This window comes from Branchiostoma lanceolatum, chromosome 1 (assembly GCF_035083965.1).
Source record: "Branchiostoma lanceolatum isolate klBraLanc5 chromosome 1, klBraLanc5.hap2, whole genome shotgun sequence".
Taxonomy (NCBI): Eukaryota; Metazoa; Chordata; class Leptocardii; order Amphioxiformes; family Branchiostomatidae; genus Branchiostoma; species Branchiostoma lanceolatum.
Window position 1 is genome coordinate 38344239 of NC_089722.1, and position 15239 is coordinate 38359477.

General features: G+C 42.7%; 1 protein-coding gene and 1 long non-coding RNA gene across 3 annotated transcripts; both read left to right on the top strand.

The window, feature by feature from the left end:
- Positions 1-578: 578 nt before the first annotated feature.
- On the top strand, positions 579-2481 carry LOC136428234 (uncharacterized). Its single transcript, XR_010754600.1, has 3 exons — positions 579-1142; positions 1576-1685; positions 1994-2481. It is a non-coding gene; the product is annotated as an uncharacterized lncRNA (long non-coding RNA).
- A 4763-nt stretch (positions 2482-7244) lies between these two features.
- Positions 7245-15205, top strand: LOC136422052 (TNF receptor-associated factor 6-B-like). 2 transcript variants are annotated; one of them, XM_066409679.1, is made up of 7 exons: positions 7245-8888; positions 10872-10929; positions 11296-11539; positions 11946-12148; positions 12676-12868; positions 13544-13764; positions 14045-15205. In XM_066409679.1, exons 1-7 carry the CDS (start codon positions 8825-8827, stop codon positions 14232-14234), a joined length of 1173 nt encoding a protein of 390 aa, XP_066265776.1. In that variant the 5' UTR covers positions 7245-8824; the 3' UTR covers positions 14235-15205. The 2 variants fall into 2 exon arrangements, with proteins under 2 accessions (XP_066265776.1, XP_066265786.1); XM_066409689.1 differs by having other exon boundaries at positions 13544-13710.
- Positions 15206-15239: the final 34 nt, after the last annotated feature.

Here is a 15239-nt window from a genome sequence, read left to right on the forward strand (position 1 = left end):
TATTTCACCCAGATACAGTGTATTTGCGAAATACAGCGTGTATTAGACCCAGTACAGTGTATTTCACCCCAGTACAATGTGTTTCACTGTATACACCCAGTACAATGTATTTCACCCCAGTACAATGTATTAATCCTACTACAATATATTGGGTGGGTACGGTGCGCTGTATTTGGGCAACCCTGCAGTACTGCCTGACTCCGCAAAGCAGATATGGCGACATTGTACTAGTATTTCACGTAAGCTGACACGTGCAGTACCACTACAATCCGCCACGACAGTCTGCCTTGTGTTTGTCAAAAAGTTTGTGCATGGTTCGTGGCGGTTCAGGTAGCGGTGTGTAAATCCATTGCGTCTAAATGTTCAGGTACTAAGTAGGTTTATGCCATCATCTAAACGTATCGTAAATCCATTGCGTCTAAACCTCTTTAAATGTTCAGGTACTAAGTAGGTTTATGCCATCATCTAAACGTATCGTAAATCCATTGTCTCAAGCGTCAAACTGATGAAAGCTCGTTTGTAACGGACGAAATTAACAGGTAAAGTTCGACAGCAATTTATTTGCAATTGCCATAAAAAGGAATTGTATGCCAACTGGTAGTTGGCAATTTGTTCACATGATCTACAGTACATGTCATCAACATTAAATGTGCTCAACAGAGAATGAATGACATTTGTGCATTTCCTATAGCTTTTTTTACGCCCATGTAAAACACGATTTATAAAATGTAAGCCTTTGGGGCGATAAAAAAACTCATGAATATTAAGACCATGGCCATGCCATACCAAACGATGATCCCCTTAGGTTCGTAAGCCTAACACAAATCTGGCGACGATTTTCAGTGAGTAATCATATTACAACGAAGTCATATTTTTGCATCATGGACGTCGCTATACATTGTGATAGTGTTGCTTGAACTAATCATGTATAGCTATAAACTAGATAAGATGACTTTTAAAATCCCATAATCGGGCCATAACATTGCTTTGGTTGCCTTTAAACAGCAGCAGACACAGATAGGCGTCCAATATTATCATGAGGCAAGCTTCCCAATCATTTATTGAATGCGCGATATTATAAATCTTTTTTTAAGGCGGACAAATTGCGGAGGACACTACGGATCGAGGATTTGATGTGCCAGGTCAGTTTTTTTTTTTCATTTCCATTTTACACTTGCTTCACCGAACGTTTCGCTAATTTCTGAAATCGATATCTATCTTCTAGAAAAAACTGCCGTTAAATGCTTATGGATACCAACAGATCGCGAAAGATTCTTTAAGTCATATCGTTACAAAGTTCCCGAATAGAACAGACACGTGTTTAAAGGAATTCACTTGGGGCCAAGCCCTTCATTAATTTTTAGTAGCCAAAAAGACATCTACCATATTTATCATGTCATAATAATGTTCAAAACATACAATGCAAAATGTCACATAATAATAATCGAAAGTCGCTAGGGGGCAGGCTCAAATAACGTCAGGATGTACAACTCGAGGCAAATACACTTGGTGCTAGAATATCGTTAAGGTTTTTGTCCTCCGCTGAACTGAAGTACTCTGTTATTTTATACTCAGAGGGAATCGGTGGCCGGGTTGCCAGGGCAGCGCGTCTGCAGACACTCATGCGGCTAATCGTTGGCCCATCGGAAGGTGTGCCACACGTTTGGCCTTTACCTTTTAGTGAGGTAGGTGAGATTTTATGAAAAGTTTCTAACAAAAAGTATTTATAATATACAATTGTCTCAATGGTCCGTTTAGTCAGTGAAAAATCATAAATGTGCATTGAGGAATTTTGACAGTGCCTAATTACAGTGCATTGGCATTGTCGTTTTCAATCGGCTCTCGATATGTTTGCGGACAAAAGGAGCGCCAGCATTATAGGGAATCAGGCGCGGTATTGTATTTACCATGATTGCAGTCCACAGACGTATTATACAATCATGAATTTTCACCGCATAAGATTTGGAGATTTATCCACTGTTTATTCTGACAGATGCGCGCCCAGTCATGCATGGATGTAAGGCTTCTTCTCGTCATGCTGGTCAACGAGAGAACGATTGAGTTAATACGAGATATGCTCAGGTAAACTTGACAGGGTTTTCAAGGGATACCGCTAGATAATTGTGTTTTAGTCGAAATTGTATTTTGCTATCTTTGTATCAATATTACACAGGTGTCCCTGTGGTGTAGTGGTCTGCTCTTCTGTCACTACCACATCTGGTTCAAATTATCTTGACCAGAAGGCCCGAGTTCGTGCCTGGGTACCTGAACAAGAGGCGCATTGAGTCATACCAAAGACTTTATAAAAATGGTACATACTTCTGAAACAGTATGGAAGTTAAACACACTCCACTGCCAGTGGACTAGCCCCCTGCTGCAGTAATTGCACTCAGTGTTGCCCACGGCTACGAAACGGAGATGGGCACCGCCCTATACACCTTATAGTGTGGGAGGATTTTAACTAAATAACTAACACAGTTTCGATGTGTGACATGTTTGGGAAACAGATATTGGTATATTCCATATACCCTTCCATTTGTCGAGAGGACTCATTGTGCAATCTCTGAGAATTTTAATTAGTATATAGTTTTAGGCACTTTTAAATGTCCTGTATGACAACAAATGGGCAACGTATTTCACCCAGATACAGTGTATTTGCGAAATACAGCGTGTATTAGACCCAGTACAGTGTATTTCACCCCAGTACAATGTGTTTCACTGTATACACCCAGTACAATGTATTTCACCCCAGTACAATGTATTAATCCTACTACAATATATTGGGTGGGTACGGTGCGCTGTATTTGGGCAACCCTGCAGTACTGCCTGACTCCGCAAAGCAGATATGGCGACATTGTACTAGTATTTCACGTAAGCTGACACGTGCAGTACCACTACAATCCGCCACGACAGTCTGCCTTGTGTTTGTCAAAAAGTTTGTGCATGGTTCGTGGCGGTTCAGGTAGCGGTGTGTAAATCCATTGCGTCTAAATGTTCAGGTACTAAGTAGGTTTATGCCATCATCTAAACGTATCGTAAATCCATTGCGTCTAAACCTCTTTAAATGTTCAGGTACTAAGTAGGTTTATGCCATCATCTAAACGTATCGTAAATCCATTGCGTCTAAACCTCTTTAAATGTTCAGGTACTAAGTAGGTTTATGCCATCATCTAAACGTATCGTAAATCCATTGCGTCTAAACCTCTTTAAATGTTCAGGTACTAAGTAGGTTTATGCCATCATCTAAACGTATCGAAGCAGTACTATCTAACTTCAGCTTTAGAAGTCTTGCACCTTTCTAACTGCAGCTTTAGAAGTCTTGCACCCTAGCGAAATAGAGTTTCTAAACGTTTGCCTAATGTAAAGTAAGGTATCCCAAGATTATTTAAAGTCATTTATACAAGTACAGTATTGTGCCATTCTCTCTAGAAAATTAGGAGAGGATTAGAATAGATGTCTGTCGACAAAGTCACGGAAGGATTTTTTTCACGATCAAACATGTTCAAATGGCACATTAAAATTCATACCGATAAGCCGATGCACCTTTATCTGTTAGAAACAAACTTTTAACACTTAAGTTTATAATTTCTACGGGTCGGAGACCTGGGGTTCAGCTAAAAGCTCCATTCACCTAAAATTATGTAAACAAGCCCGGCTGCACGTACCGAGATCGGCGTGCGGCCTTGCTGAAAAGGCGGAACTTTGAGGGAGGTTTCCCATTCAAGTGTAAGCCTAAACGCCATCCAATACCTTTTAAGACTTCGCCTGGAAGTGCCTGCCTTCAGTTAGATGCTCTCTCTCTCTGGTCAGATAGACCTAAACAAAACTGGAGCCAAACATTGGGCGTCAGGAGTCCGGAAGATTTAAGAGGAGTGCGGTCTTTGCTATATCTGTTCTTTATCACAAAGAACAGGTAGGTCCCAAATCATTAATTCTTTCAATCAACGTTTGAAAGACATTCACTTTCAATATTTTTTTGAAAAAATACACAGATATAACAAAGGTGGAACCGCTAGAAACAAAATGAGATCCTATAAACTGCTCAAGTCCACGTATGAAGAAGAAAAGTATCTAAATTTACAGCACAGGGCCGCGGTCACAAAATACGGATCAGCGTTTTAAACTGTCACAAACTTCAAATTGAAACCGGACGTCATAACCGCACTCCCCTGGAAAAACGAATATGTAGCCATTGTGATCTTTATAGGGTAGAGGATTAGCGACAGTGTGTAGTTGAATGAAGTTTATACAACGCAGAGAGGGATGAGCTTTATGAACTAATGAAAGTAATGCAATGTATGTTTCCCCATTTCATATACCTTAGACCCCCATTCCACTTGAACGGCGCTCTCGCCGCGCTCTCACGGCAACCTAAAATGGTCCAGAGCGCCGTGAGAGCGCCGAACTCCTGGAAAATGTGCTCAAGTGGAATCTCTACCACGAACCTTGCGCGCACTCAGCGCGACCAAAATATGTCAAATGTGAGCAACTTTTGAAAGATTTCACAGATCACTCAACGAATTCCAGAGATAAAGAACGAATTTTTGTTACGTTTGGTGTGCTTTGTGGTCTTCTCATGATCAGTCATACCTTTACCTCTTGCATCATATCTGAATGATAAAATCAAGGGGAAGATTCAATTGTAGTCGCTGCACGGTCGCTCAGTGTGTCTTAGGTAATATATGTATGTTCAACTTTTTTTTCAGTGTTGTCTGTCATGTAAACTGCAATAAATGTATTTTATCATTCTTCGTTATAATAGAAACGTAAATCACAGAATTTTGAAACACATTTTGAACCACTGACAGTAAAACTTGGAGGGAATTTAATTTGAATGGAAGTAAGTACTTGTAGTTATTCGTCAATTTGTATTACCCACGAGCAAAAACTATGGTTTGACCACAAAATCCCCAGAAATTCAAGATACACGACTTCAAGAACGAAATTTGTTTGAACTACAGTTAAGACCATTCAATCCTCATAGAGCGCTGTGATCCTTGAGCGCTCGCTGCGGCCCTTTGATCCCACCTTGGGCGCTCTCACGTCGCTCACCGCGCTCTCACGGCGCTCTCACGGCGCTCATCGCGCTCGCTCCGCGCTCTCTCGGCGCTCGTTTTTTGATTGCCATCCGCGGCGCTCTCACGCCGAAGGTTTTGAGCATGTCCAAAACCATCGCCGAGGTGACGGCGCGCATGGCGCTCTCGCCGCGCTGTCGGCGCTCTCACGGTGCTCTCGCCGTGCTGTCGGCGCTCTCACGGCGCTCTCGCCGCGCTGTCGGCGCTCTCACGGCGCTCTCGCCGCGCTGTCGGCGCTCTTACGGCGATCTGGCCAAAATGAGGTCGCTGTGAGAGCGCGGTGAGTGCGCCGTCCAAGTGGAATGGGGGTATAATGGCGTTAGACAAAACCTTGATTAGCACGTCTGTACCTATATTTATACCATTGTACTTTAAAAAGAGTGCTAGCTTGTCGCTGCATATTTTTCAAACTGTGACGTTTTCTGTTGTGACCTGTGCTGAACCCATTAGGCATGTGTTGAGTAGATAAAGGCACTAGCTAGGAGAGCAAGGAATGAGGTCTTGACTCAGTGCTTGCCTGGTGAGAAGTGATATAGATGGACAGATGTCCATCCCCTTTATTACCAAGTAATCAGTAACAGATGTCTGGTGTCTCTTGACCACCAGGGATAGACTGCTCGTCTTCCTGTTGTAATTACAGTAACATCTTGCACAGTAAATGTCTCTACTACAATACTCCCCCGTACACTTAGAAGTGGTCCCCACTTCTTTAAAATTACTCGTAATCAGCAGAAGGCACGATCTAAGTATGACAGTTTAAAACGGAGAGGTCAGATACAATAATATAAACAGAGATGGTAAGGTAAACATTGCAATGCCATAAACGGGCAGGGGTGTGACAAGTAATTGACTTCTTCCGGATGATGACAAAGCCTCACAGACGGGCTGCTGCTGTGATGATAGAGACAGAGGCGTCTGGGTACTTCAAAGCACGAACATAAAACAACAAACATAAACAAGCAAAAACAGGCTTCGCTACGTACTGACATAGCAGTCAAGTACGAGCAAGTTCTACGTTAACGCAGCATGGTCAACGCAGTATCCGACATTACCCAGCTTCAGGGTGGTCGGCAAATATCAACTCACAATCATGTCACATCTAGCATAGACTGTCCCGTAGGCAAATCAGTTCTATCTAGGGAAGGCATCATGCAGTCTCAATACAAAACAATACAATATAGCGTCCACCAGGTGGATCCGTTTCCCGTAGGCTTACGAATAGTCCACTTGGCGGGTCCGTCACCCGTAGGCTCACGAACCAAGGACGAACATACAAGAATACAAGACATCGTGCAATAATGGTACCTAGCTACAAGAAAAACCACAAAAGTTCGAGATGTTGCACAAAGTTCAGTGGTCGGGCAGGATACGCGGAGAAGTACTTTTTCACAGTTCGGCTAGTTTTCACGGTAGAAGGTCACGCTGGTTATCACGGATGGGCAGCGACGGGTTCCGTCGTAGGGGTAGTCGGGCTGGGTCGCGATCAAGTCGGCATGGTGGGTCAGGAAGACGGCAGCGTAGTCGGCAGGACAGCGCTCACGGGGTCTTGCGCACGTGGTCGGCGGCGGGTGGCATCAGGACATCGGCGGCGTGCTCTGGCCTCAGCGACGGCGAGCAGGGAGTCCGGATGCCTGGGCACATGGCAGACGTGGTCGGCTGGCAGGCTGGCTTGGTTAGAGGGCGGCATGGAGACACGTCGGGCGAGCTGGGTCGGTGTGATACGGCGGCAGGCTGGCTAAACGGACGGCGTACGCGTGGTGAGTCGGGGCTGCTGGCTGTCGACGTGGCACGATGGCAGGCGTAGCATCGCAGCGCGGACGGAGCTTGCTTTAGTAGCCGCTGGTCTCGATCGCTACCGGGCGACTCGGGCGGCATGGTAGCTGGCCAAGGCTTGCGTCGAGGCGGGTTCGGCCGTTCGAAAACGGCAACCACCGCTATGCCACCAGTGTTGAGTAGATAAAGGCACTAGCTAGGAGAGCAAGGAATGAGGTCTTGACTCAGTGCTTGCCTGGTGAGAAGTGATATAGATGGACAGATGTCCATCCCCTTTATTACCAAGTAATCAGTAACAGATGTCTGGTGTCTCTTGACCACCAGGGATAGACTGCTCGTCTTCCTGTTGTAATTACAGTAACATCTTGCACAGTAAATGTCTCTACTACACATGTGTGTACAATAAAGGTCTTCATTCATATGTTGTCTGCACTTTGTTGAAACATCACGACAGAGTGCTTAAGTTGACACTTCCCGTGTTATAGGCACGTGTCAAAAACCTCACGATATATCGATGTATTCCCTCCATTACTTGTTTTGTCTGTCACGCGAGAGGGATTCTTGACACGCGCTTCACCACCGCACGATAATTGAGAGAACAGAGCTACTGAGGGATAACAGATCTCTTGGCCTGATCTGGTCTGAGCTGGAAAAACAGTGTGGCACGTCTCTCTCAACCCTAGGGCGAAACGAAAATGAAAAATGTATCGGTTTGAAAATACAGTTTATCCATTGGTATATTCTGTCGTTATCAGGGAACCCATGCATAAGTATTGCCGTTCAAGTTGAATACGTGTGTGCGTTTCCTTTGAAAACACTAGTGGTTTGGGAAAGCATGGATTCCTTAAAAAGATTATATCGGAAAACTTATAACTCTCGCCAAGGACGCAGCATGGCTCACACTTTCTATGGAAGCTATCCGAGACGAATATAAAAAAGACGCATATAAAATGTTCGCATATACTTGGCGACACTTGGATGCAAAGTGTCTGTCGAGAATTACGGGGCATCTAAGACGACTATGAATTCGGAGATATCGCAACAAGGTCACATAGAAATGGATTTGTATACTCAAGGAAGTTTCAAATTGAGGCCTTCCTGAAATTCCACCAAGCACCTTGCACACATCGTCTAAACAATACGGCAAGCCTTGTAATCGATCAGACAAAACTCTATACACATTTCCAGACTGCTGACTTTAGAGGCTGCCAATTTCGCTGTAAAACAAAAGGAAGCAAACCACTTTTCCGGGACGCAGTTTGGCTGTACATTTTTAGAGCAAGCAGATGCGCATGCACAGGGAAATGGGCACTCGTTTGCTTGACCGACACAAATGTTCACACGAAGTTTTACAGCCATTGGTAACCTACTGTGGAGTGAGCATCTGGGATCATTTATGGATGTCAGGTACTGAATGTAAGACTTTGTAACAATTCCACAATGATCACAATAGTGCATGGTCTGCAAATCGCATGTAAATCACAAGATATGTTGCCCGTCCGCCATTCGCACTAAATACATAGGGTGGGAAAACGCTTTACTGGCCAACAGTGTAAATTTGAGGTCGCATTTGCAGAGTGGAAGTGACAACACGGGATAGCTGGCCCGACAGATCGACTCATTAGCACGTGTCCGCTAAGCCCGTAGTCATTTAATCTTGTCGGCACTTTGTTTGAACTTCAAGGATTTTTGTTTTATTTCACTAGTCTCGTTTATCTTTCCGTTATCCATGGGAGATTGAATGGCCTTTCGCGGTTGATTGATCAAGAGCCTCTACTTGCACTCCAGGGGCGTGCCAACAACTGATTCTCTTCATCGTTTAGTCATTTCGTGGCACTGATAGTTTCGGCTACAGTCTGTAGCGCGCCAGGCGTCATCGACGCACTTCACAACCACACGGCAATTGTGACTTCAGCTACTCGGCCGGGGGTAGATGCACTTCATCTTTCGATAGACGAGGGTTACCAGTAGTTGCAATGGCGTTCGGAAGGTGGACTGTGGACCGTGACCTTAAGCGGGACATTCGGACAACTCCTATCGGTATGTACCAGCTAACCTTCCTACAATGTTGTAGCGACTACGGTATTACCTAGTCTAGGAAATAGAAGTCATAGGAGCACGCCCACAAACAATCTATAGTTTGAATCTTTGTCTGGATGGTCTAGTAGAGTTAGTTGTTGCACTGTGATGTTTATTTTTGTTTTCTTTTTTATGTTGATAAGTAAGCATGGCCTAACGCTCTGTCGCTGCTGCTTTATTCGTTCCATTTGGCACGAACTCCTTCCAGTTGAAATTAAACGTACATACACGTGTACGGGAACCGCGTGTGAATTTTATGGATGACATCGGCGCGCGCATTGAGAGGCAAACACATTTGATCAAATATAAATACGTATGATTTTGCCTTCCTACATCTGCTTGGAGATTATAGCAAGTTAGTTTTAATCCCCTTGGTAAGTGCAAAAGTGAAACCAGTACCGTAGTTGTAAAAGAAAAGTGACACTACTGTGGTATCCTTGTCTTGAGTGTAGTTACCAACTAGGCTACCACACAAGTGTAACACAACGGTGTTACTTTCTGAATCTCTTGAAAACAGGAATAACAGACTTGTTGGCTGTGACGCCGTGCTGTGTTGCAATATTTCCAAATGTTTCAAAAAGAGAGAAGAAACTACTAGGTGATCAGAATTTAGTTTAGCAATATCCCACAGTTTGTATGTTTTTGTTTTTGTTTTCTTTAGTTTTTAGCATTAGAATGTAGCATTTTATCAATTTATGTTTTACATTATGTATCTTACAGACCACGTGTGGTCTTCTGTGCATTTAGCCCTTCTGGACAGGAATATGCAATAAAGACTATTATATTATTATTATATTGTTCATTACGCAGCGAACAGTTCCTCGAACCAACTCAGGTTTTGCAAAGGTTTCACAAATTTCTGCTAAACGTACCGCAAATTTCTGGTGCGTATTTCGTGACCTGTACTGTAACACTGACATATACCACCATTAAAAAACGTTGTTAAAGAAAGGATACACAACCAATTGTAGGGATATGAGCGTACTCTTGGTGTAAGTGAAAAAAAAATGTTATTGCTGTATATATTTATGATTGTATGTACACACAGAGAGGAATGTAGAGCAATAGATTTATGTCGAAAAACACCACCAGAAAAGGCGTAGATTTTGAACCTTCTCAATTGCACATAACTTCATTAGGACACAACATTAACACTAGAACGGCAACATTTGCGATAGCAAATACAGAATATTTTCTCATCTCCCTCCCAATGTCCCCCGCTCAATAATTTCGCGCGCAAATCACAGGTCAGGTCCACGTGGGACTTGGGGTCACTGACCTTTAGGTCGTGTTTTTTACGTTCGCACCTGGCAACACCATATATATATGGTCATAGGAGAAAAATTGGAGATCTTCTCCCCAAAAATACCCTCCAAAATCGTTTTTTGAAGTGGTGTATACCGAAAGTGCGAATGGGGTTCTTTGAATATTTGTTCATTGTACCCCCTTAGCAAATTTCAGGTCATTTGGATGTATTTCCAGAGCACAAGAGGCCAAAATGTACGTTTTTGGTCAGAAAAACCTCAATAAAATCGTTTTAAAGACATGTATCGAAAAGATAAAAAAGTCTCCCCGGGTATTTACCCGCTCTACATGTATACCAAATTTCAGCTCAGTTGGTGCAGGGACGACCGAGCTGAGTCGATTACAAAATTTGACAGGAGAAAGAAACCTTACGAACACAATATGTTGCGCCCAACAGTATGTTGGGCTCAACATAAAAACATGTTGATACGCACCTCATGCGGACTTGTATACACGCACAAGTGTGACAGGCCGGGCTTTAATAGCATTCATGGTATTTCTTTTCACGCTTTCGGAGTCGAAATGGGGTGTCGTCCATTTAGATTAGACCTCATGTGTCCAAATAGTGTGTAGGTCATTATGTCAACAGATGCACATGTTTTTGTTTCAAAAATTCACGACAGAAATTACTTATTGCAGGTATCGCAAATGATGAAATTGAGGGACGCTTGGAAGACGAGGTGGAGTGCCCTGTGTGGTGAATACAAACTTTATATATCTTTATCTTCGCCAAGAAGATTAATCTGTATCACATTTGCATAATTAATGAGGAGAGTTCTACCGCATTTCATGATAGGACTCTAAAACATGTGACATATGTACCTGGGAAGAGAGAACTTTCATGATTCAATATTCATAAATTATTCTAATTTGATAACGTCAGCGGTCAAAATCCAAGAACATATCATTCGATTGGGTATAGGCTTTTTCCCTTCAAATTTGTAACTACCTGGTACTTTCTTAATCAAAAACCTTTAGATCTACATTTCTAGGGAGGTTGGGAGGTCTATATAAAACAAGAAGTAACACATTTGCTAACTATGTGCTCTTTCGTCATTACCAGCTATACCATCCTGTTGACAGCGATGAAAATAGCGGCGTGCGCGCACAGCATCTGTGGGACCTGTGCAGATACCTTACCAACAAAACGCTGCCCAAAATGCAGGACTGACTTTGATTCTGTGTCAGTGGACGAGGAGACGAGACAGCGGGCGGGTGAGGTTCCTGCCAAATGCAGCCTGTGTGGTTTCCAGGGCAAGGTTCGCGACGTCCTACAGCACAAGAAGGCGGACTGTACATTCCAAACTGTAGGTCCCGTTACACTTCTAATACCAGCATTAGCAAGAAAGTAAAGTATGAATAAGTAGGCAAATGGTTTACTGTACATGTGGTATGGTAATCTACACACGAAATGTCGCTTTCCCGCTCCTCGTGCGTTTGAAATCATGATGGGAAGGTAAGGGGTGATCCCAGTATAACTACAACAGCATAAAATCAGCAAATTAAGATAGCACTTTCTGTTCTAGTATTCGAGACAGCGTCACCTACCAACTGGTTACTTTGTTTTCATTACTTAAGTATTAGTACAGACATTACAGATTTTCCATCTAAACAACGACAAACAGTCTAATTAATAACTAATTTATGTTATTTCTCTGTTATTCGTCTTTCATTTCTTTTGGTATATCTTTCATATGGGACACTGTGTTACAGGTGTACTGTCGCCGCGAGGGCTGCCATGACACCTTGCAAAGGGGGCTGCTGTATCAGCACGAGGAAAGCTGTGACTACAAGAAGGTCACATGCCTTTGTAGCTACAAGACAATCCAGATGGATCTGGACCGGCATTTGAAGACTGATTGTGCGACCCATCCAATTCAGTGCCCAGTGCCGGGCTGTGGAAGACCTGTCGAGAGGTACAGAAAGCCTGCGCCTGAATGAATAAGTTAAAACGGTCAAAAGTTCGTTTCATTTCGAAATTTTTCGCCGGGATGCATTGACTGGTGAAAACAATGGTACACGGGATGTGACGCATACTTGATGTGCAAATACCGAATTCAGCTCACCCATTGCGTATAGGTACCTCGCACAGGGGAATGGGTGACAGCACGTAATCACAGTCCGTAGAAAAACGTAGCTACTCTTTGTAAGCTCACTGATTTCAGGTTTATCAATCGTGAAATGTAAATACTACGCTCTCGATCGAACCTGTTTTCGGGTATTGATTAAAACTGTTACCATTTTTACGAGGACAGGCTATTATTTGGTATGTAAAGGGATATTCCATATTTCTTATGGGGCCAAAGTTGCTGTACATATTACACAGGAATGCAAGCAGACTACGCTCTTGCTCGAACCTGTTTTCGGGTATTGATTAAAACTGCTACCTTTTTTTACTTGGATAGGCTATTGTATGTAAAGGGATATTCCATATTTCTTGTAGGGCCAAAGTGGCTGTACATATTACACAGGAATGCAAGCAGACTGTGGCCAGTTGCCATGTGCCAGGATGTGGGTTCGTGGGAAGGGCAAAGGATATGGCCGGCCACGCAGAGGAATTCGCAAAGAAGCACGTGGGGCTTTTGTCGCACTACAACGACAGGCTGAAAATCGGATTGGTCGAGGGAAAGTTACAGGTACACAGACCTAATTCATATTACTGAGTCTATGCGCAAACGCGCGAATCTTATGGAAAACGTACAGATCTTATGGAAAACGTACGAATCACGATGTGATTACGAACGTATTGTATTGAAGGCGAACGAATCTTAGGCCAAATACGTAGTCTTTTTATGCAAACCAGTGTTGGGAGTGGGGTTGGCATGTTTCTTTGTGTTTCTACTGACGATATTTTGATTTTTCTGAGGACATTTTTGATTGCATGTGAGGATTGTGAGCTATTGCTTTGCTCCATTTAGGCGTGCCACACCGTGTCACTCTGCCGCATCTCGACGACGCCATCTTGAATGAAATTGATTTTTTTTCTATGCATTTTGTGCTTGTAGGAATGGAATTCTTTTGTTTTTCATTATAACCATGTTCTAACTATAAGACAAAGGAGTGCGGATGCTATTATCATAGGTAATAATGAGAAGGATTTCAAGAATTATGATGTTACAACATATGTCCTTAAAGATACACCAATTCTATTGGCGAGATTCCCGCAGGTGGTGGACGAGATCGCTGACACAGGCCGCTGCGCATTGACAAATTTTGACACGGAACTCATACGGAATTGCATATCGCACAAGTTCATGATTAAGTGAACCATCAACATGCAGGCAATTGAGTGTATATATCTTACGTTTCAGCGATCTGACGCATCCCTTGCGTACGGCGAGGTGAAGGCCATCCTTTTCACCATCCCCTACTTTAAACGTGAAGTCGCAATGGGAACCACCGCCTTCACCTCGCCATCACGCAAGGACGTCTTCAACGCCGAATGGCAGGTGTCACTGGAAAACCAAGGCATCGTGTGGTACGTCTACCTATGCCTCGTGTCACGTGCCGATCCACTGCACTTGAAAGTCATGTAGGTGAAACAATGATATAATTTTGAATTGCATTGGCCTTAGTTTTTGTATTTAGTTACGGATTGAAATACTTTGCATAATGCGCTTAAACAATGATTAGACATTGTTGCCCTGAACAATTATGTTACGTTGCAATTTTAATGTGTCATGATGCTAGACGTCGATCGTATTGAAGCATTGGGGTTGTAATAGTAGAGTTGATGGTACAATGTATTCCATAAAAACAGACTCTTGTCCATTCGTTCCAGAAACTATTTATTCGATTTTCTTATTCAACAGGTTCCTACTGCAATCACCTGACCGCGGGGAGGACCATGCAATCTGCCTGTCTGAGACGTTGGAGGTCAGGGAGAACAAGAAGTACGGGACGACTGTACCCTACCACAAACTTACTGAGTACAGTGACCATGGTGACCAGTTAGTGGTCAAGGTATTGATGCAGAAGGTTTCTGCATCTGTAAAGATGTAGACCTGCCATCCATTGCCCATGCCATGGTCTACTCTAGCTTGACGAGGGGTACAGTTACTAACTAGTTTATTTCTAACTTTTCATAGTCTAGTCCATGAACTATTCACATATATTCAAAATGTACACCTGTAACTATTAAACTTGTTACCTTTCTGCGTGGTACATTTCATTCTATCCTTTTGGTGTTTTCTAAATACCTGTAGACTTTTGAAAAACAATACATTTTGTTGAAACATCCTAGACTTGAATGTGGTATACAAACCTATTGTGATCAAATGGTCCCCAATTTGTACATTTGCAGTCATTGGCATCCATCTTTTTTGTGTTTCAAAATTTACTTACTCCCTTCTCCAATTCATCCCAAAAGTTGTCTAACCTTGCTTCACCACTAGTGACCGTGTAATGCTCAAATTTCATATCTTTTACAAATGCGCAACGGTGGGGATTGTATTGTTGTCCAATTGTATAGATGTACGTTTGCTGATACTGTAGGAGTTCGAACATGACGTTTGTGTTGTTAAGTGAATGGTCCTGTCATTCCATGGGATGTCGAATGTTTTGAAGACTTTTATTAAAAGTGGTATGCAAATTATTTTCCGTCCATGTTTAATTTTCTGACCATTTGGCATGTTATATAAGAAAGAACCTTATTATTTAAACAAGTTTCCACGAAAAACCCCTACTTTTACACATTCACGGATGAACAAAAAGCTATGTATACCCTTCTCTTGAAATCACAAAACCCACAAATACTAGAAAAAGTACGCCTTTTCGTCTTCCACTACCTCTAAAAAAGAAGTCAAACCCAGCTGGTTTAGATATAGCCAACAATTGTACTTAGTACGAGTAGCCTATTGTTACAACAAAGTCACTGACGCATGTATGTTTTCCCCAATGTTTTTACCATGTAGTTGCAATTAGCCCACGGGCATGAACTTGCATTAAACTTCTATAAGAGCTTTCTTGTATAATTCCATAGTTTGATCCTTTTATTGTATGTTAAGT

Bases quoted from the DNA above. Each gene is read 5' to 3' on its own strand.
- LOC136422052 (XM_066409679.1), top strand. From the start codon at position 8,825: ATGGCGTTCGGAAGGTGGACTGTGGACCGTGACCTTAAGCGGGACATT. The intron at 8,889-10,871 runs GTATGTACCAGC...TACTTATTGCAG, and splicing joins CATTCGGACAACTCCTATCG to GTATCGCAAATGATGAAATT. The intron at 10,930-11,295 runs GTGAATACAAAC...CGTCATTACCAG, and splicing joins GAGGTGGAGTGCCCTGTGTG to CTATACCATCCTGTTGACAG.